Here is a 23516-nt window from a genome sequence, read left to right on the forward strand (position 1 = left end):
AATTGTGCTATTAGTGGAAAATGTTTGAACGTCATTATTAATGGATGTCTGGTACATTTTCAGGTTTTCTACGTCACCGTATGTGTGTGTGTGTGTGTTTGTGTGTGTAGGCAGGTGTGGCTCAGAGTCTGTCTCTTGACAGGTATGCCATGGGGTGTTCATTTGTGGCAGCAACCGTGCACCGCTTAAAGCACGAGGGAATCCACCTGGGTTGTTCAATGGAAAGATCTGATAACACTGATAACTGTTTCTTTCCTCATGTTCCACTTCCAACATCACACTACTGCACTACCAACATTCCTTTAAACTCCAAAAAACAACAACATTAATTTTGTCGGTTTCTAAGTTTCTGGACACACCCAGCTCTAACTCCCCCTTTCAAAGAAGTCTGCCCCCCCCCCCCCGCCCCCCCTTTATGTTTTCCCAGCCCTCTGTTGCCATAGAAATAAGCCCAGGCAGGAAGTGACAGCCTCATGCCCATGCAAAGGAGGACATTCGTTTTGTATAGTAAACAAATCCAATGCATGAAGGTTCAGAGAGCTACAAGGACAAAAGAGGACGACTGAAGGCTCTCAGAAGAAGACATAAGGAGCAGAACTTAAGACGGACATTAAACAGAGACACACAAACACATGCTCATTCACACACACACACACTCATTCTGTCTGGGTGCAATCACACAACTTCTCTCACTTACTCATCGTTTCAGCAAACAGTCAGCACTTGTGGGTAAAGCCATCTTTTCCAACCAGAATGTCTGAAGAAAAGCACCAAACAATCTGTCATTGGACTGTTTACTGTGATATGAAGCAATGACACCAGACAGATTATTATTAACACATATCTCATCACACCCTCTGGCTCTTATTCATGAACTAACTGCGTGCTACAATCCACAACAGGTATATTAAAGGAATTAAGTTGATTAACAGTAAAATGATCGAGTAATCTCTTGAGTCATTTCCCAAGCAAAGATACCAAACATTCCCTTGTTCCAGCTAACAATTACTTACTGTATTTACTGATAATAAACTGAATATATTTAGATTTTGGAGAGATATTCAGACAAGATGAGCAATTCAATGATATAACTTGTGCTTTTAATGGGCCATTTTCACTTCACTTTTTGACAATTAATCAATAAAACAATTGGCACATTGCTAAACAGTTTATTTGCTGTTATGGGATGGAGTATGACTTCATCTGACATCTGAAGCTGCTTATTTTGCTCTTGAAACATTGTTCCTGGTAATGTACTACACATGTCATGGTCTGAGATTAAGCAGAGAAAAAGCCTTGTTTTTTAAACATAATAATACACATTTTAAATCAATCAGCATATGTTAGCTTTGACTACAAGGCAGAAGCAAACTGATGTGATTGATGTGAACATGGCTGAAACCAAATATGGGAGTTGGGGTTTCAAACAGAAACCATGACCCATTATCACACAAAGGTCAGATTAACCACGTGCGATTAACATAACTTCACCTGCAGCTATTACCTCTCACTCCATTGTCTGACACGAATCGTACACCTTTGGTTGCATTTTCCCGTCTTTCACGTTGTCTTTAGCGTCACTCCATGGCGCGTTCAAAAAAAGGTGTCCGCCCAGCCCTTGTTCCCGCCCCTCGGGGTTATCCTCCACTGTGATTGGCTCGAGCAGCGCGTCAGTCACTCCCGGGCTCACTGAGCAGACCCCGCCTCCTCCACATAGCTCCGGCGTTGTAACGAGCAGCAGGAGCCCTGAAGCCAGGTACCGAATGTCTCTACCTTCGGGATAGGATGCTGTAGCTTTCGCCACAGAACACGTAAGCATTCATCATTTATCCTCATAGCTCGTGTGATAAGTATGTCGGCGTCTCTGCTGTTATTGCCTCGCTTCCGTTTGAACTAAGCGGCGGAGTTGATCGCGCGCCCTGACGTGGCTTCAGCTGAATATCGCGTTCGATAGAATTATTAATGGGCTTCCTCGTGACATTTGGTGCTGAATTTGGTGCCTCCGCGTGCCAGTTGGATGTGGTGTTTTAAACATATTTGTATTGTTTGTATCGAGGCTGTGTGCGCGCAGGGTTTCACGAGCACATGGGGGGTATATTGGACATTTTGTCTGCGCTGACAACTTTGAATTGCTGTGTTGGCAGCAGGAACTGAGCTGTGGATTACACACGGGACACCTGTGGTTCGTCCCCGTGGAGTTTGTCCTCAATAATGGTTGCCGTGCTGACATCATCCCCCGAGCACGAGCAACACACATTATTCTTTTACATTTTATTCAACGTGTTCATTGTAGATATTGGGATCATAGATTTATTCATTGTGTGAAGTTACAGCATGGCTGTGTTTTCTATTTTAGATGGGACAGTTTGTTTCCCACGGCCTGTGTTACAGGACTGTATGCTTTTAATGGAGGCCATTAGAGCTGACATGATTAATCAATCAACAGAAATTTAATTGGCAGTAATTCTGATGATCAACTTATAGTTTAAGTAATTTCTCAAATATGCCACACAAATAAGTCTGTTTCCAGCGTCTCAAATGCTGTTTGCTAGTTTTCCTGTTTAATTCAGTTTATTTAGTATAACCCAAAATCACAAATTTACAATCTGTGCACATCCTCTGTCCTGGGACCCTCACATCGGTACAGGACCCCCCCCCCCCCCAAAAAAAGCCTCTCCTCCTTGGCTTCAATGATATCTTTGTTCGATGATCTTCATGAACTATTTGTTGAACAAGACATTATTTAAAGATGTCACTTCAGAGCTTTCCACTATCTTCAGAACGGAACAGATTTTTTTGAGTTGCATCCCTACACACCATTAAATGACCGTGAGCCATTCAGCACTTTCACATCAGGCGTTTTGCTGGAGTGACTTTGTGTTTGTAATCATACCGTTAATCAACACAGACTGGATCATTTCAGGCACGAGTGTTGATGGCATCACTGTCACTGACGCCAGCCAAGTAGCCTACCTAAGATAACTGTAGTTTATTGTTAAAATATCTAAACTGGAGCTGTTTCACAAAACTGTAAGCATGTTGTAGAATATGTGTAGATTTGTACTTAATCGAAAATAAAGGAGAAGGATACAAAATGGGTTCAGTTACAACACCTAAACCTTTATACAAACCACCGATAGCTCTTCTCTTTATAATCTGGCATCTGAAACAAAAATCAACCTGCAACTATTTTGATTATCGATTAATCATGGAAGTAATTTTTTAAGTAAGAATGCCAGAAAATCTCTCTCTCGCTCTATATAGTATTATTGCCTTTAGATTTCGGATTGTTGGCCGGTCAAAATAAAACTTAACTGCCAGATTAATTGGCAATGCAGATAATCATTAGTTGCAACCCTAGGACGAGTATAAGTAGTGAGAGGCTGCACTGCCACCCATGTGTTGGCCTGTTGAAGAGCCCTTGAGCAATCAATGCAGTCCACCAGTCAGCTGATTACAGTCCGGGGCCCCAAGTGTTTTATTCTTGCTGCAACGTTTCTGGGCGTAAACATCCAGCGTGGCCGACGTGACTCACCGAGTTCTATCTCTGTGTCACTCTCCCTCCTTTTTACACAACACCCACTTAAAAGCTGGTAAACACGGAGCTTCGCTGATGCACCGAGTGGCCGCCGTGAGAGAAGCCTGTGATCTCTGCTGGTTTCATAAGGTGATAGAATGTCGTGTCCTACTTCATCCGACGGTCACGTGAAATCATGTCTCTGCTGGTAAACGGCACGGGGGCTATAAATAGCTCCGTGTTTTATGCCCTCAGATGTCTTCTATAAAGAACAAACACACTGGATATAGTCTTTGTTTTTTGCCATAGCAACCCGTGATTGAGCAGTAACAAAGTGTCTCTTGTCTCAGCAGGAAAGAGACAGTGTGAGAGAGAGAGACAAACAGAGGCAGACACACAGAGAGAGAGACAGAGACGGAGACAGACAGACAGACGGACAGAGAGAGAGAGGCAGACACAGACAGCGAGAGAGAGACATCTTTTGTGATGCGGCTTTTCATAAAAGACGTCGGTCAATAATCTACGGGCATGCCGGCTCTCATGATTGTTCTCTTTCTGTCTCTCATGACCGCTGAATGGCATACTGAAGCTGCTTTCTTTACCTCTTTGATCTCTCGGTTTCCTCTGCACTGCATTACATTCACATTGAACAACACTGTTTAAAAAACAATCGGTCATCATGAAATAAAGAAATGAATAGCTCACACGCTGCGGCGCTCCAATGTCGACTTATTCATCACAACATGCTCTTCATCGAGACTCCGATAAACGCACTCGGTCGGACGTCGTGTCACAGGTCAGATGAGCTGAGTGCTACTGCCACGCTGCCACACATCCGTGTCCCTACTTTGGTGTAAACATTTTGGGTGTCGATGTGTGAAGTAGCCGGCTGATATCGCCAGATGCGAGTCTATTTAAAGCCGGCTTTCACTTCTTAATAATCGGCGGATCATGCACAGCTTAAACTCGGTGAACCTGTGAAGAAGCTTTATATGATGACTCTTTATCGGAGGTAGAGTCACAGATGGGCCATCTGTGAGGACCTTTTTTTTTTTTTTCGCAGTCCCAATAACTGTCGGGTTGATGGCATTCCTGCTGTTACAAGAATGTGTACGGGCAGAAAGCGGATGGATCGGCTGCTCAGTCGATTCCTCAGGATTCTCTCGAGATCCTGTCATAAAACACCCGGTGAACAACGGGCGAGGCGTTGCTTAATGAAAGCCACGTGGCTTTCTGTAAATATGCAGTATGTGTTGCCTGCAGCTATGGCGCACATAATGACTTGTTGAGGAATTGTTAGTCTGAGTTGAACAATGCCTTCTCAAAAAGCGGCATTCCTGAAGTGCGTTTCTTCCCGGTGCACAAGGTTCGCCACGAAGAAGGCTTTCAAGGAGCACCAGTTGGTCAGCATGGTGGTGACCATTTTAGGAGGCCGGGGATCGGACGAGTAGAAAGGGGAAAAAAAGGTCCGCTCTTCTATTTGAATCTCTGCTTTTGTCTCCTGGCGTTCAGCAGTGCTCACCCTTTTAGACACTAAAAGGACCACACGGCACATACAGAACGTTACCTTACGGTGTCCCGTGCAAGACCCACTGCTGAGAGAGAGAGAGAGAGAGCCTTCCATCACCTTTAAACCTTTTATTCCCTCGTTTGGGCCTTGTGACTCTGGCACTCGCCGTGAGAATGACCATCTTTTCCATCTTAACGGATCCTTTACAAGGTGTTTGTGCCATTAATGATTTACTCCCATTACGTAAGAACTCAGGCAAAAAACACCCCAGCACTTCTAGTCTTCCAGTGCAGGAGGCTCGGTGGCGTACAACACTCCAGTAATCACTCAGTGGAGGTAAGTAGGGCACTCAGAGGGATGTTCATGTCCCGGCTTCATTTACAGATTTCACAGTTCATCTGTGGCGGTTCGTATTCTCCACTAATACACAGCTTTCTGCACAAGCCTTTAAGCTTTTAAAGTGAGGAAAAGCATCTGACACTTCAGACTAAATCTGTGAACAGATGCAGTGGCACATTTTCTGTTTTTTATTTGGTGATGTTTTGCTCAAAGGAAGTGTTTTTGTTGCAAACTTTGCAGCTGAGTTGTGTGAACGTGGGGAAAAGGGATGAGGCCGAGTGTGTTATGCAAAGAGGTGCTCGATGCTGCGGCCCCTTACTCGCCACTTCTAGTGTTTACACTCGTGATTGTATTACATAATGCTTTACAGTGGTTGAACGCACCTTTTTCTTGCCGTTGAAAGTCTAGACTCCAGGTGTAGATATGCAGAAGTTGTGTGTGTGTGTGAATTGCTGAACCTCAATAAACATTCGTAAAAGCTTCAGACGCGGCCGAAAGACGCCAGACATGTCGCAGCCTGATAAGTGCGAAAACACGAAAGGACTCGATGAAAACACGAAAGGACTCGATGAAAACACGAAAGGACTTGATGAGCTAATTGGAGCTCATTTTGAAGCCGACTCAAATCCGCTGTCTGTCCTTTTTAGTCTGCGCTCCAGAAGCCGTGAAAGCAAGTGGGCCGCCCGTGTGTTTCAGGCTGCTTTTAGCCCAGTGTTGACTGTAGCTAGCTGTGTGTCGGGGGGGTATCGAAGCACTGAGCACATTCTTTCCTGTCGATGACTCACGTCCTGGGCATGGTACTGACTGTAAGAGAGGCCTCGGGGGAACTACAGCACACACACACGCACGCACGCACGCACTCTATGGTTTTTACAGAGGATGCAGCACACTTCAAATCCAAAGAGTTTTAAATTTGCATGTGAGCACATCTCACCGTGTTAATCCAGGAGACGGGGATGTGCCTTAGCTCGTATGTACACTGCACAGGTCCACGTCAACACGCCTGAGGTACAAAGGGAGTGGCGCACATGGCGGTATAGCACACACAGCCAGGTCCGGGCATGCCATTGAGGAATGAATGCGACATGTCGGTGAGAATAGCGGCGTTCCCTTACTCGCCCCCGTGCCACCACTTTGTAATAATGTAGAGAACCAACGCAAAACTCTTCAACCGAAACAAGACGGCAGAATTTTGCAAAAATGATAACTGCAAATTGTAGAACAAAGCAGAGCAGGTCTGACTTGGACCGTCTGTGACCTCACAAGCAAGCCTTCTGTCAAAAAAGCTTCAGATACACTGCATTAGATCAACGCGTGAAGGAAGCGTTCACGTTCGTATTTAACATGGAGGATGAGGAGGAGACGAAACCAGCCCGTGGTGAAGCAGCAACGGCTCAGTTTTGCAGCATGCAGATGGAGCGAGCTCTGGGTGTGGTTTCACATTAACATGGTAACAGAAGTTAGTCTCTGGAGTCATAACTTTTTAATTTATTCTCTTTTTAATGATGGTCTTTGTGTGTACGATGCTCTGCACACTCCATCGGGATTCCTTTTGTTGTTTTCCTGTCTTCCTCAAATGCTTGTTTACAAGTGGACCCTTTATAAATCTTCATAAAACTTGGGTGGTACCACAGATACTGACTTTTAACATTGGTTTTGTGTACTTGGCTGTAAAAGTATCAAAGTCCACACAAAGCCAGACTTGCATCTGAAAACACAAGTTGAACCCTGAACTGTGAGAGCTCACGATAAAGACTTATTCGCCTCTCGTGTGTTGTTTTTCCTGGATATCCGTGTCCAGCTTCCTTAATAAAACAAAGACACTTTGGACTTTTTCATTGACAGTTAGTCAGACCCAGAGTGACTCAGTGATTCCTCTCTGTTTTTATCCGTCTGGTCCCACAAAAATAACCTTTTGTGCTGCTCTGACATCAGCTCGTTGTTTGAACCTTTTCTCCACAGCTCTGACTGTTGTGCCGTGGCCTTCAAAGGTCAGAGCGATGCTCCTGGCGGCTCCGCTGTGATCTCTGTTGGTTTCCACACAAACGAGACGACGGTTGGGCAGAAAGCGCTCGAGTCGCAGAACGATGACGACGACGTCGCCCACTCACAGCGACAGCAGCGGCTCCTCTAAGCACGACAGTAACCAGGTGTGTGTGTGTGTGTGTGTGTGTGTGTGTGCTGCTTTAATGTACAGCGTGAGACAAAAAGAGATCATAGCCACTGTTCGCATTCAGCATTATGCTTCTTTTCCTATCGAAGTAGCATCATATCAAACTGTTGAAACTCAATTATGAAGCGTCGCTCTCTCTGACTGAACATTAAAGTGTTCCTAGAAATGCATGAAGCACAACCGCGCTGTTTTTACAACAAGCGCTGTTGCTGTCACAACAGTGTTGAACTTAAATGGTGTGTGCGATGAGTCTATGTTTACTGTTAACATGTTTGAGATCGTGCTATTTCAAGTCACATGTCTGTCTAAACTCGTATGTGGTTGTCGCGCCCGTGTGTCCCTCTCCAGGACAGCTGGGAGATCGTGGAGGGGCTCAGGGGGGCTCCTGCCAGCATGCAGGAGCCTGACAGACAGGAGGGCTTCCTGCTCAAGAGGAGGAAGTGGCCCATGAAGGGCTGGCATAAGGTGAGCGCCTCACAAAGCCACCCTCTTTCTAAAGCCCCAAAAACAGCAACAGCATCGCAGCACTTCTTAATTATAGAACACCGCTGCTGCCTTTTGTTCAACCAAAGAGCTATTTTCACCCTGAACTTGAGGGTGTCGGATAGTGAGCCATAATGGTTTTGCTTTTTAAACATTCTGCACTGTATTCATCACATGTAGTTCTTTTAAAAGCACAGATGGTGTTGTCAATCAAGGCCCCATATCCATTTTGGTGAAGAAATAAAGCAATAATGCATTCTAAGTGCATACTGTACATGGGTGTAGGTGTGATTTCTCTCCTGATGATGCCATGTTTGAACCAGCAGTCCTCCCTAAATGTCCAACTAAAAGCTCTGACCTGGTGTCTTTTAATACCTCGGAGCTATTTCCACGTTTCCTCCTCTTCACCATTATAGTCCTCCTGTATTTCCTTCTTTCCATTGTTTTTATTCCCAGCCGATTGCACTGTAACCCTGACTCATCTTCCTCCCCCTCTTCTGTGTGCTCATGCATACCTGGAAAGTTCTGCCTTGCAACGTGATTTGAATAGCCACTTAAATCGACAATATTTAGAGCAAAGTATGCTTGTAAGCTGTTGCTATGTCGATACATGGTCACTTATTTCACTGCTGCCGTTGTGAAACTTGAAATGCAGGGTCATGGGAATGAGGTGTTATTGGTTCATAACGGTACAATGTCTGCCCACCTTTTTGTTTATTGGTGTTTTTACTATTGTGTGAACTAAGAGTGCAAAACTAAACGTAAAAAACGGACTAATGTTGTGAATAAATATTGATTTGAGTTTGATTTCGTCCCACTTAGAGGTTCTTTGTGTTGGAGAAAGGCATCCTGAAGTATGCAAAGCGTGGATCTGATGTAGGTATTACCCCGAGCGTCATTCTTGCACTTCAACACATCCGAAACGCACGCTGACAAAGTGTTACGTTCACAGCTGCAGAAGGGAAAGCTTCACGGCTGCATTGATGTCGGCCTCTCCGTCATGTCGATCAAGAAGAAAGCCATGTGCGTCGACCTGGACACGGAGGATAACATCTATCACTTGAAGGTAACCCCTGAATATGAATGTTTTGCATTACGGGTTTGTGTGCAAATGCATCAACGCCTCTATGCTGCGTCTCTCATTTACTTCTTTCTGTTTCATACAAAGACGCTCCCAGCGGGCGTGTCCCAGTTACTGCTCCTAATTTGACTTTATGGCACCCAGGTTAAGTCTCCGGAGCTGTTTGACGAGTGGGTGTCAAAGCTGCGGCATCACCGCGTGTTTCGGCAGAACGAGATTGCCATGTATCCCCACGAGAGGCACCTCTTCAACCCCCACGCCTCGCCCGCCCTCAACGACTCCCTGAGAAAAGTGAGTTGTTTCCTTTCAGGTGTGACACAGTAGGGATGTAGTTATGTGAGGTTGCACATATGCCTGACGCTCCCTCTTTCTCTTAAAACAGAGGGCGACTCTTACTAAGCAGGCGTCGGTCCACAAAGCAAAGGTCAGCTCTTGGCTCCATTCTTCAGAGGACATGGACAAGTGCTGCAAAGGTTGGTTGTCGTTTTGTCTTATTTCTCTTTTGGGTACTTGCCTCACTAATTGTCTCTCCTGGCTTGCTCGTCTCCCTTGTCCTCGTTAACGGTTACCTTTCAAACGTGTCTCACTGCAGTTCATTCCATCACTGCGTGCACCCAAACTTCCATCTCATAATAAATGTCTTTCTCTCAGACTTGGAGGAATGTGAATCGTACCTGCTGGAACTCAACCTGCTGCTGAAGAGCATGGAGGTCCTCCACCGCACGTACTCGGCCCCGGCCATTAGTGCACTACAAGTAAGCACAGGACCACGGATTAAGTTAGCCATGATGATTCTTTGTCTTCATTTAAGCAATGTGCAATATATCTAATACAAATGCATTAGTTAGCTCTGTGGGTCTAACAGAGAAGTTCTCAAGGAGTAATGGCCGATCCCCACTGGCAGCATTTTAGAAGTGTTTTTGACGCCCGACACTCGTAACAGACGCTCTTCCATTTTATTCCATCAACACTGACTCTGTGAGATGCGCGTCTGACAGAGACCCCTGCCTTTTTTTTTTTTACACTTCAAGTCTATTTTTGTTGCGTTCTGTGAAGCTACATAAGCAGCCGACACAAGTATCTCACTGTGTATGTGTTTTGATCTTATTAACCGTATCTACATGGATCGATCAAGGCTCCCAGTCTGTCTGTTGGTTAGCTGGTCTGTTTCACTAGAGGCAGATTCCCCTCACTGGTTACGCTGGGCGGGGAAATGCATTCAATGAATCAATACAAACATTGATTTCTTCCTATTAAGCCGACGGGAAAACTATTTTGGTTCAGTGAAAACGGGGAAGTATTTTTGTTTGCTACTCCTTTTAAAGTCTTCTTGTGGCACCACAGGCGTCTAATTATGACATGCCCAAAAAAGAGAAGAGGCCGAGGAGATGGCGATCCAAAAACAATGGCAAAGAAACCAAAGCCACACTACAGGTACATGCGCAGCTTTTCTTTTGATAATCATTTAGAAACGCACTTCATTCAGCGGTGTGAATGACGGGGAAATAATGGCTTATCCTTTCTCTGTTTTTTGTTTTTTTTTGTCCACCAGGTCCCAAGCTGCCTCTCCTCTCAATCCCCTCGTCTCCACGCCTCCAACCCCAACCTCTCCACCACGGACTCAAACGCCCAGGAGGTCTGTCCCGAATCCCCAGACTCGCCTACAGACGGGTCCCGTCTGCAGGAGGACTTCTGCACGCTGGCCAACAACAGTGAGTCCTTGCTGGTGGGGGGGCGTCTGCTGGTTAGCTCGGGAGACGCATTCACTTTAGATTGAAAAAGAAAATATGCTCGTTTATATGGTAAGATAGTTTCCATGACAACTCTCTTGTCTTGCATTTGCTTCTCTCCAGTCCACACCACGCTGAAATCGGCCTTTAGTTCCCTCGTAGCGGAGAGAGACCGACTGAGGCACACCATCGACAGGCAGGCCCCGCAGCCAGCGCAGGTCATTGGCTTGAAGACCGCCTATGCCTCAGTGAGTGGGACTCAAAAGATCACAATATGTCCACCGACTGTCGCCTCAGGTCCAGTTTCCCTCAACCTGACTTCTTCTTATCATCAGGAATGTACCAGAGGGTCTCACTCCTTGGTCCACCAGGTGTCCAATGAGAGCAAAGCATCAATCCCAGAGTCCATATCGGAGTTCTTTGATGCTCAGGAGTACCTCCTCTCCTCTTCCTCTTCTGAGAATGAGGTGAGACACAGTGGTCAAACAAATCAAGTTCAAGTCTTATAAAGGGTTAGTTGTGCAGTAAAAGTAGTGAGTCTTGTTACTCCTACTGTCCCAACACGGCCATGTTTAAGTTTAACACAACTAATACTTCACAACAACCTCTCTGTACACTGGGTTTCTGTTCTGATGATGGAAGACTTTTGGTTTGTTTGTTATTGTCCTTTTGATTATGTGTTCTGACCTTTCAGCATTGACTTTCTGTCTCCAGGTCTCTGACGATGACTCGTACATCAGTGATGTCAGTGACAGCATCTCCGTGGACACCTACAGCAACGAGGGAGGCAGTGAGAGACACAACTCTGGTACATGATACAGTAACACGTCGTGCGTGTGTGTGTGTGTGTGTGTGTGAAAGACTGAGCAACCGGATCTTATTCTGTCAAATGGAGGCGGAGCTTGTCTGTCCTAGTGCACTTGAGTGACTGACTAAGCCTCTGTGTGAGAGAGAAAATGTGTTGAATATGACAACTGCCAACTTCCAGAAGTGTTTACAAACTCCGTACGATGTTTCCTCACACAGTATGCGAACAAGCGTTCAACAGGTCTGCTGCAGCTTGTTCACATTTGGCTAAAACAAGTTTTGATGCTGGCTGAGCCACCTCTGAAACTACAACATATCCTCGTCACACACTGCGCACATTCAATGTGCACCGCCTCTTGTCACCATACTAGTCTTATTCAAATCTCCCACTATTCCCCTCTAGTTAGCAGCGTGGTGACCCGGGCCCGTCGGCGCGCCGCGCTCCCCTCTCCCAGCCCCACCAGCACCGTGAGCCTGTGGAACATCCTGAAGAACAACATCGGTAAGGACCTGTCCAAGGTGGCCATGCCGGTACAGCTCAACGAGCCGCTCAACACCCTGCAGAGGCTGTGTGAGGAGCTGGAGTACAGCGAGCTGCTGGACACCGCCAACCGCACCCAAGACCCTTACCAGCGCATGGTGAGAGGAAGGAAAACACACATGTTAGCATGCACAACTTCTAATGTAACAGTTGAGAGAGGATCTTATGTCTACACAGTTAATCAAAGACATGCACAACTAAAGCACATGAACAGATGGAAACACGATCATCAAAGTAGGCGTCGCAAAATGTTGACAGGGAATGTGTATCGAGCTCAGTGCTCTTCCTCAGGACGATTTTTTTAAAGCTACACTGATGTTCGTCTTTTGCTCTGTGTACAATTTTTACAAGCAAGAAGCTTTCAATTGTCTTTTTCTTCCTGGGTCTGTTTGGAAGACTTTTTATCTGAGTTTTATGCACATTTTTAGTCAAATAAACACAGAGTAGTTACAAAGTGCCATGTGGTAAGTCTCACACCTATGCATACTGTAGAACATGCATCATACAGTATTAACATGTAGTTATAAATAATACATGCTTTACCTCTACCTAATGTGATGTTCCAATACCACTACTACCATAGGCCATCAAAATGTCCCAATTGAAAGCATATCAAATGCAGCTACGTCCGTGCAATAGTCTCATGTAAACAAAGTTGGTGGTGTCCCACACGTACACACAGTCATGTTCACAACATCATGTAGAATACACGCATGTAACACATGTCATTCACCCCCGTCTGATTTTCTGTGCAGGTGTATGTTGCTACATTTGCAATATCTGCATACGCATCCACCTACCATCGAGCAGGAAGTAAACCCTTCAACCCGGTCCTTGGAGAGACGTACGAGTGTGACAGACCCGATAAAAGCTTCAGGTTTATAGCTGAACAGGTAGAGGTCACACTGATTACAACACACACACACACGCGCATGATTCACTACATGGGATATACACTCGTAGGATAGGCTACTTTTCAGTTTACTTCACAACTTGAAACACAAAAAATACACAACATTTTGAATCTAATATGTAAAGGGACTGAAATTAAATGTGATGCAAAGTTTATATCTCTGTAATTACAACACAAAATGACCATTTGTGTAATAATTACTCACTGGGTGTTGCCTTAAATTCTAGAAGAAAACTGTTTTTCTCGCATGACTCCACAGTGAACAAAGAATCCAAAGACTAAATGGGGACCACGTTTAACAACAGCAAAACTATATCAAAACATCTGTTAAAAAAACTCTCGCACAACTCGTGCCTCACTTATCCAGTCGTATGCTGACTACTACAGCGTACCAAGCTTGAGGCTGATTATGCGGATGTGTTTTGCACCGTACGGTTTTAGTGTAGATGCATGTATTTAGGAAGTGGTGAGCATACGACAGGACAAGCGAGACTTGGAATGAACTGCACAAGTTGTGTGAGAGTTTGGGAAAGGATTTTTGATGAGGTTTTGCCATTGTTAAATGCGGCCCCCGTTCACTTCAATTCATCAAATTGTTTCGTGATTCTTCGTTCATCGTGGAGGCACGCGAGGAAAACCCCGTTGTCCTCAAGAGTCATGTGACTCATGATGTGAGTCATCGATATGCAAATTGTCATTTTGTGGGTGAAGTCTGCCTTTTAAGGTAAATGTCCTTCACTTTGTGTTTTATGTATCGATATGTAATTGTCAAATGAATTGTCGCCGTGGTCAGGTTGTCTCATGTCAGAGGTATCGGTGAAGGTAGAACAGCACCCACTTCCTGTTTCACTCTGTAAAGCAAATTACAATCTAATCTAATCTAGTAGCAAACGATGTAAAGCAGAGAAGTCGTGCACTGACCTGCCGTTGATGTCTGTGACGGTCTAGTTTGTTTAAAGCAATTATACTAATCTCTAAAAATAAATGTAGTCATGGTTTAAAGCGGGCATAAAATGCTCTAGGTCCTTTTTGTTTTCACTGATTCATTGCAGAGCGACAGCGTCCACTGTGTAAAGCTCTTGATAGTTTCTTTTATTTCATCGTGTATCTCTTCTCTCCGGTTTTCCCAGGTGAGTCATCACCCACCTGTGTCTGCATGTCACTCTGATTCAAGGAACTTCGCCTTTTGGCAAGGTGAGCAGGAGAGGACATGTTTGTAGTAGTTGAGTGTTTCACATACAGGCTGTAGGTTTATATTTAAGGTGGAAATTGGTGTAATGGAAGATTAAGTGACCTCATTTTCACCCTGTACCTTTCCATTGAATGAGTGTTTGATACTTTATGTACATACTCTAACAGATTAATGTGCAGATTATACTAACGTGACATCATTTTGGAATGATGTTCCAAAATGTTCTGGTATGTTGTTCAAGAGCAAAGACGCTGCTGCCTCTGTTTGCATTTCCCTCTGTGCATAAGAATAGAGAATTTGATTTATGAAGAGACGCTGCTGTTTTCTGAAGAGACCAGATGAAGCCTTGAAGATTTAAATTAAGAACAAGCACTCACCTGTTATTTTGCAATCTCTTTCTTTTAGATGTTCGATGGAAAAATAAATTCTGGGGCAAATCCATGGAAATTGTTCCTATGGGAACCACACATGTCACACTACCTGCGTAAGCCCTCGACTCCTTAACTCATTGTGTGTGTGTGTGTGTGTGTGTGTGTGTGTGTGTGTGTGTGTGTGTGGGTGCGCGCATTAGTGTTCGCACTCTTGCATGTTTGATGCGAGTGTCCACGTCTTCGTGAACATGATGGGCTGTAAATGTGAGTGCTGGGAATGAAACAACATGCATATTGAGGACAGTACGTGTGTGTTTCTCTCCAGGTTCGGGGACCACTACGAATGGAACAAAGTGACGTCGTGCATCCACAACATCCTGAGCGGTCAGCGCTGGATCGAGCACTACGGAGAGATGTCCATCAAAAATATAAACAGTGACGCCTGCCAGTGTAAAGTCACATTTGTCAAGGTTGGTCAACACTGATATTTAATTACCCGGTTTGTTGTGAATGACAGAAACTGATCTTTATTCTACAGTTGATTTTTAGGGGAAAGACGTTTGGTAAAACATGTTTTTCATGGCTCCACAAAGCCGAAAGAATTATACACTCCCTGTGTGAAGTCGCTTGCTCCTCCAGCGCATATCAAGGCAAACGGCACCATCTTCTGGACAGAGATAGGAACTGAATATTCAACCCATGAGCATGGAAAATTGAATTAAATGTGATACTTGGGATGTCTGCTCTCAGTTTGTGTAAGATATATTTCTTCCATCTCACACATACAAACTATTCCCTCTTTTATTTATTTTTTTGCAGGCGAGATCATGGAGCTCCACAGTGAACGAGATAGAGGGCGTGGTGACCGATTCAAATGGAAAAGTTGTCCACTCCATCTTTGGAAAATGGCAGGAGTCAGTTTTTCAAGGAGACCCGCCTTCTGCCACGTGTATCTGGAGAGCAAGTGAGTGATCGGTCCCTGGGAATGTTAGTTATAACGTTTTTACAACCGGCCACACAACTTAATTTGTTAATTTTTGTGTGTGTGTGTGTGTCTGTGTGTAGACCCCATGCCGGTGGACCAAGACCAGTTCTACGGCTTCACCCAGTTTGCGGTGGAGTTAAATGAGCTGGACTCCGCCCTGAGACCTCTTCTTCCCCCCACAGATACGCGCTTCAGGCCGGACCAGAGGTTGTCACTCTTGTCTTGTCTGTGATGTTGTGGTAGCCCGCGTACACCGACATCACCCGACCCGTTTTACAAACGTTATTCCTTATTACTGCCGTTACTGCTCAACCTTATATTCTGGTCTAATGGGTTGTACAGTCTTAATGGACTGTAGTCTTAATGGACGTAAAGCTGCCTAATAATTTACCCAATAACATTTTATGCAAACATGATTTTGTTGCCCACGTGAAAAAGTAACCATGGCAACAGACTATGAGAGGGAATAAAATTACAAGAATAATTGTCCACTCATGTAGAGATTTTATTTTGTACAATTCTGAACCCCAACATTGTTGTATGTATGAGGGTGGATTAATAACGGCAGTATAAAAGGTAATTAAATATCAACAAGTTAGTTAGACCAGAAAAAGGGGAAAAACAAACATTATTCTTGTTGTCGTGCCAATAGAAAATGTTTTTACGATGTAAAAACCACAGGTGTAACTAAGACTTGGCTTCATGCTCCTGGTGTAGTGCATGCCGGCTCACTGTCATAGATCACTGAGGCACTCGAGTAGAACGAAGCCATTTAAGGAGTTCTCACTGCAGGGACTTTCCCATGAGACCAAACACCTGATTGAGGAACGAAGGGATTAAACCTGAATCTAAATCCAGTTCCTGTAGGATTCATTGCATCCAACTCAAAGATCAAAGTCAAGCTACAGTAAATACAAATGACAACAGGATGTGGCTCGGTGTTGTTGCTTTTCAAACACATTTTTCCAATCGGTGACGGGTGTATTTGCCTAATCTTTATGGTTCTTCAGATAAGAAATGCAATCAGGGAATCCTCAAAAGCCACTTTCTTTTCCTGAGATGAGTTGCTGGAACCTTTGGCTAGTGTTGTCGGTATACCTGAGTGTTTCCCACAGTGATAAGTCCAAATATCTGAGAAAATATGGGATGAATGGCGCTGGCGCTTGAGTTGGGTCATAATTTCCACCGTTTTCCGTCCTGACTCACTCTCCCTTGTGTTCTTTGTCCAGGCTGTTGGAGGAGGGGAACACAGAAGGAGCCGAGGAGCAGAAACAGAGGATTGAGCAGCTCCAGAGGGAGAGGAGGAAAGTGCTGCAGGACAACACCATGACGCACCAGCCACGCTTTTTCAGGTATGCCGCTGATTTCACGTCTGTGTACCTCTATATGTGCGTCTTTGTGTGCGATCAGACACGGTGTGTCAGGCATGTGTTGTTCCACAAAACTGGCTTGTCGCATATGAACGCAGATCGACTCCGTGGCAGCCACAGTGTCATTGATATATATCTATCTATCTCTATCTCTATCTCTCGCTCTCGCTCTCGCTCTATCTATCTATCTATCTATCTATCCTGAGCCACGGAATACATTAAATATATGTCAGTCTGCAGACTTTTGATAAACGAACTGGGTTGTTAGGATATACTGTTGGGCTCAATCATGACAAAAAATGGAATTCTTTCTTATGTCAGTGTGCATTACATCAGAGGTAACATTATGTGACTCATCACTCCTCATATCCTCTATTTTATCAACCCAGAACATTCTGAATACAATCCTCCCTTACACTCCTAGACATTTTAGCTTATTGAACACATAGTTCACTAAGCTAAAATAAGTTGCATAGTAACACATATTGAATACACATAGTTAACAAAGTTTTCTGACACAAACCAACAGAATATTATATTATAAAGACCCAAAAACTTAGTTTCATGATGCAATTTTTGGAGGATTCAAGTTAAAGTCTTGTCGTCGTATGTTATTCTGGAAACTGATGAGGTAATTTCACAGTCTGTACGTTTGACAGGTATCACGTATTTTAAATATGATAATCATTCAAGATGCATCCATCATTAAGTGATTTGTGCTGTGTTGACAGGAAGTCAAACAACGACACATGGGTGAGCAACAACTCTTACTGGGAGCAGCGCAGAGACCCTGGCTACAGTAAAATGGACTTTCCTGTGTTGTGGTGACGTCTGGATTTCACCAAACCGCTTCATGACAACTTATAAAGAGGGAAGTATAAAACTGAACTGAGACCAGCCTCAAAGTGTCCTGACCTGCTTAGAATGAATTGCCCCGTGTCGCGGTAACCCAAACCTATATGGACTTCCTCTTTCAGGACTGAGCAGAGTCAGCAGGACAAAAGCAACAGAAGTTCTGTAGAACTTCTGTTGCTTTTGTTTCTCCTTATGGATACATTCTCTCCTCTTATTGTCATAACTGTAATTGACTGATGTGTCAGTGTAAAGATTCATATCCTGTTCTGTTGCATCTCAGCATTTACCAAAGTGCCTTTTTTACTGCAGTGCCTCACTCAGTCGACTGCTGTAGCAGTTATGCAAAAACACTTTTATTCTTGAGATGTGTTGACTTCACTGGAGAGAAAATGATCTGTGTTGGAATTTAATTTGTTGTAAAGGTCAAAACATGCTCACGTTTTCCTCCATCCAGTCAGCATCGTGACCCGAGGGTTTTGATCAGATCTTCTGATTATAGAAGAGGGACTTTTGCCTTTTTCAGTATGATGCCTTGTTATGAGTCATGATGTCATAGTCATAGGGCAGTGGATAATGTTTATCAATGAGGAAAACGACAATAATACTCAATGTTCAACGAAGATAATAAACTGTATAATGAATGGAGAAGTTATGGTGTGTTACACTTTGTTTTTAGTAAAAAGGGATTAGCCACAGTTTAGTTTGCCACAAACAGTCTCTCCCAAAGTAACGATCGTCAAGAAGTGTCCCTCTTTTAAGACGATTCTAAGTGAAAGATACCGTAACATTAGTGGCATAAGGAATTTAGTTTAAGCAACACAGAATACCAGCAAAGCAAACCATCCCAAAACTGTTTGCTGTTGAAATACAGTTTTTGATGTATAATATGTTGGACACCAATCAAGACAATTAAAAGCACATGTGACATTCATTATTATTTATTCTTATTTGTAATGTTATTTTATTTCCCTATTATTATAATTATTGTTGTCGTTTCACGACTGGCGACTTGTCCAGGCTGCAACTGGTGGACGCTAGTCTATTACAGACTGAAAGCGACTCACAATATGGGCAATTTAGGGTCTATTAGCCTGTATGTGTGTATGTCTTTGGGACTGTGGGAGGAAACTCTGTGAATAAACCGGCATGGGGAGAAAATACCCAAGTCACCAAGGTGTTCCCCAAAAGCTGCTTTCTGTGAGGCGACGGAGCTAATCCCTTCACTACTGTAGTGAACGTCAACGGAAAGATGATTAAAAACTAAGATGTGACGATAACGATGACAAAATCTCAACTCATAAACTGCTGTCAGGGCCTCGAGGTCACCGAGTGGTTGGACTCTAAATTTTACAGAATTAAATTGACTCGGTTAACAAGTATTACTTTTGTAAAAGGAAGTTAAACTAAAAAAACCTGCAGCACCTTTCTCAAGAAGATGAAAGCCAGTGGTGAAGGAGAGGTAGTCAGGCTGCACAACCAGCTGTGCTGCCACTAGACCACACAACACGAAACATCTGCGCTATATACATACACCGTGCAATAAAAAACAATTCTGTCTGTAATATATTTAGTTATATTTAAGTTATTGTGGATTTTTATTGTGGTTTATTACTTATTTATAATACTTGTTTTGATCTTGTTTGCACTATCCACTATGCTGCTGTAATCCTGTAAATTTCCCAGGTGCGGGACTAATAAAGGATTATCTTATCTTAAGAAGACAAGTTTTGTCCGTCTGCATGCTTGAAGGCCCACCGTGAGCCGAGACATCTTCACTGGCTGAGAGGACATCCAGCTGACATGAGAAGCAAGAACTTGAAGGAGCCTCTTCTTTTTTCGGGTTCTATTGTACCACAAATATCATTTAGATCTTTGAGTCTTTCCCACCAGATTGCTCCCTTGTAACTGTGCCGGTTCTGCCGCTTGCTCTGGCCTGGTGTTCCCGACTCGTCCTGTAGCCCCAACTTACGACGCACCAACGTGCTGAAGACTTGTTCCAGCAACTATTTATAGAAAGCGTCTTAAAGAAATACAAGAATGATATGAAAGACATTTTGAAACTGGCAAAACATGCCGTAATGATCCCTGCAACTACAAAGGGGGTGGTGACCAGATGATTCAGCACCCACGCTGAGAGAGAAAGATGGAGACGAAGAAAAATGGTTCAAGCCGAACCTCCACGAAGAAAATGATTCATAACTGAGTGATTAATATTCATTACATATTTTGGCATTAATTATTAATTACAACTGCCACAAGCTATAACACCATGCCAGCCTAAAGTTGATGTTATGTCCTGTTATTGCCTCTGCGTCTACTGCCTCGCCTTCTGAAAGATCTTCTGCACAGGATGCAGGTATTTCTCTGGGATGAGCTTCCTCTGCTGGTCAATTCCCTGGATCATCATCTGTCCATGGCGCCTGTGCAGAAAACATTTCCCATTTAGCAATTTAGTGTACAATGCCAAGAAGGTTAGACAATTATGTCTGAGATTGAACAAACAAATATTAACAGGAGCTACATACTCTAAGACTATGCAAGATTTGGTAACCCACCTGACTTCCGGTGCAGCATCCACTGCCATCTTACTGACGGCAGTAAGGAAACGCTCTGTGAAGATCTTTCCGGATGTTAATATCTGATCCTCTCCAACTACGTCCACCAGCTGTTGGAGGTGCTGTGCTGTGCTCTCCCTCACTGCAATGCAAGTGTGACTGAAGAAAGACAAACACGAGAGAATGTAAGACAAATCCTGTGACGTTCACTTCATTTATTTGTAATGCTGCTGCTACCACATCCTGCTGAATTCTGATCAAATCCTCTCGTCTCACCTTAGCCCTGTGTTGAATAGGACGCTCATGACTCTTCCAGGGCAGCAGCCCTTCACCAGCGCATCCAGGGCAAGGTTAGCCCGCTGGCGAACAAAGACATTTGTTGTCTTAGACAACTTCAGCAGGAGAGCACGGCCAGTCCACTCTGCCTCGGCGTCCATGGCTCTCCCCAAGTGAACATGGAGATCTCCCACTGTGTCCAATGCAAAACTGGCTACAGAAGAGCGCAGGTTATTCACCTAGATGGAAAATAAGAACATCAGTCAATACGTCAGTACATGGAACATGCACAAGTAGGCAAATGAGAACGTCATGCAACGCAGAAACAAAGAGGAAAAGGTTTACAATACCACTTTAATTAGGATCAGGCAGACTTCATGAAGCTTGCTCTGCAGTAGTGCTGGATGGTGTCGTGCCAGAGCTCGAACAGATTTCAATCCATCAAGGTTTTTCTCCCTGTTTAGATGACAGAATGATTGAACTCTGTTGGTCACTACTTTAGGAAAAACAGACTGTTGTGTCCCTGTGTGTTGATGTCTTACCAGTCATCTGAGGTCAGCTGCTTGAAGCAGAGGGACAGACTCTTTGTAGGGTTGACCAAAGGCTGGAGGTCTTCCTGACCTGTGTCAGCTTTTTCAGAGCAGGATTGTGGCCCACGGTGAGGTCCTATTTTGTTGGGTGGGACAGGAGGTGCTGGAACCGTGGGATTGACCGCACAGTGAGGTTGACTTCTGTTGGGCGGGGCGGGAGGTAATCGAACCTTGGCTGTCACCGCCTTGGTCCTTCTTGGGGCTGCTGGTGGTTGAGGTGAAGGATGGTGGAGCAGCTGGAACTTATCCAGTCTTTCCATCAATTTCTCCACCTTACTTTGAGCTGTCTGGAGCTTGCATCCATCAGCTACATCCTTTTCTGTTCAGATTAACAGCAAAATAGCCATGCTTACACAAAACCTCTTAACTGTATTCCCATGTCCACCAATAACCATTCAAGTTCCCACAGAGAAAATCATTATCATTCAACGGTACATACCTGCTTGTCCAGGTTTTACAATCATCACAGGGAGACGAGTCGGTCTTCTGGTTGCTGCTGTTGGAGGAGGAGTCGGGGTGAGTTGGCTGATGGCCCTCAGCTCAGTTTGCATGTCCACTGAGCTGAAATCTGGGCTTGGGCTCCTGTCTTCTTCTGTAATCTTAACCAATTTACAGGATGGTATTTCCATCTGACTGCCCAGACACAGCTTCTTCTTTAAGAAGGGGTTCTCTTCTTGCAAAGTCCGGTTGGTCCTGGACTTCCGGCCCCTTTTGTCGTCCTCTGAAATGGGCTTAATCCTCCTTCCTCGCAGAGAGGATTCAGGGCTCCTTCTGGAAGCTTGGGGCTGAGTTGAAGGTAGAGTGTCTTGTGGGACGGAGAATCCCAGTCTCTTCAGAACAGCGTCGGTTTGGGCTTGCTGGGTAGCACAGAGCCTCTCTGTGTGTTGGATCTGTGCAGCCCTTTTAGCACTTTCAGCTCTCTTGATGTCCCGGATCCTGGACTGACTCCTGGAGCCACTGTGGCTCTCTGTTGGCTGTAACAAAGAAATATTTTTTAGTTCTTAGTTGTTATTTGTATTTATATTTTTGGACTTCATGTAGTATGATGGCTGGGGCTGGACGATATTGTGAAAATCAAATATCACGAAATGTTTGACCAAATCCCTCGATTTCGTTGTTGCAACAATATTGTAGGTTTGACCATTGGTGGCTTCACAAAATATTTACAAAATGAGATTATCGATAAAAAATAATAATCATTGATGTGGATTTAATGACCGGGTGCATGCAAATAATACAACAGCTTGAACAGTCTGGTAAGTTCAGAAAATGATAACTTGTAATGCAACCTTTAAATCAAAGAAAAGTCAACACTCTCGCCATATTACGATTTGAAGACGACATATTCTAACATCAAAAATTCAATATATTATCTATTTATAGCCCAGCCCTACTTTGGAAATGTTTTTGCTTATATCCAACAGTAGTAGCTAGGTTGATAGAGTTAGTTACTTACATCACTTTCTTTGTTGAAGTTCGTCTTTTGCCGTTTCAGGAAGTTTTTTAATACCTCGCAAATAGACATGACTAACAGAAATATTCAACTAAATCATCAAAAAATTGCTGAGCCAAAACTGAGTAGCTTCTCTCAACAGGATCAATATTAGTCTGACTGGATCTGAACTCTCCACTGCATAGAACATGAGCATGTTCTAAGGGATGCCATGGAACATTCTTATGGAATCCAATATGCAAATGAGATGTTCTGTGAAATCTATTCTTTGTCTTCTCATTGTTGATGATACAGAAATACCTCAACTTGAAAATCATGACACCTTTTAGGGTTTGGACTTTATTTCCCTCACATTTCCAATTTTCCTCATGCAATTAAGTATCAGTGTCCTTTTTAGGCGTAGGTGAGCCAGGCTGTTGACCTTACAGTTCAGCTATTCACCATCATCCTACAGATGAATCATGAATGAATGACTGTAGGCTACTTCAATTCCATACAAACGTCATCATAATATCATCCTAAATGGGTGGATGGAAAGCCGGGGTATAGATATACTGTTGGGTAGATGAGTCGATGTAAGGCAGCTGCAGGTAGAGTGGACAGGAGAGGTGAAAGAGTAGTAATCAGGAGGGAGTAGGGAGGAGACCAGGTAGGAGCCACGCCCACAACACACACTCACACACACACACACACACACACACACACACACACACACACACACAGGGGGCATGACCTGGCCGTGACAATAGGACTCTTGACTGGGAAACTAGTGTGC

The 23516-nt window shown here is 44.1% G+C and overlaps 1 protein-coding gene across 2 annotated transcripts; it reads left to right on the forward strand.

The window, feature by feature from the left end:
• The first annotated feature begins 1712 nt into the window (after positions 1–1712).
• Positions 1713–19468, forward strand: LOC116387136 (oxysterol-binding protein-related protein 3-like). Of its 2 annotated transcripts, XM_031853953.1 has the most exons (22): positions 1713–1811; positions 7329–7516; positions 7888–8004; positions 8845–8898; positions 8975–9088; positions 9248–9394; positions 9486–9576; positions 9755–9858; positions 10448–10537; positions 10656–10815; positions 10957–11081; positions 11169–11300; positions 11548–11641; positions 12044–12279; positions 12937–13074; positions 14225–14288; positions 14692–14770; positions 14983–15127; positions 15477–15621; positions 15723–15849; positions 16872–16994; positions 17744–19468. In XM_031853953.1, exons 2-22 carry the CDS (start codon positions 7454–7456, stop codon positions 17838–17840), a joined length of 2445 nt encoding a protein of 814 aa, XP_031709813.1. In that variant the 5' UTR covers positions 1713–1811; positions 7329–7453; the 3' UTR covers positions 17841–19468. The 2 variants fall into 2 exon arrangements, with proteins under 2 accessions (XP_031709813.1, XP_031709812.1); XM_031853952.1 differs by having other exon boundaries at positions 10957–11300.
• The last annotated feature ends 4048 nt before the right edge of the window (positions 19469–23516 follow it).

Source organism: Anarrhichthys ocellatus, unplaced genomic scaffold (assembly GCF_004355925.1).
Source record: "Anarrhichthys ocellatus isolate YVR2014 unplaced genomic scaffold, GSC_Weel_1.0 scaffold14, whole genome shotgun sequence".
NCBI classification, from domain to species: domain Eukaryota; kingdom Metazoa; phylum Chordata; class Actinopteri; order Perciformes; family Anarhichadidae; genus Anarrhichthys; species Anarrhichthys ocellatus.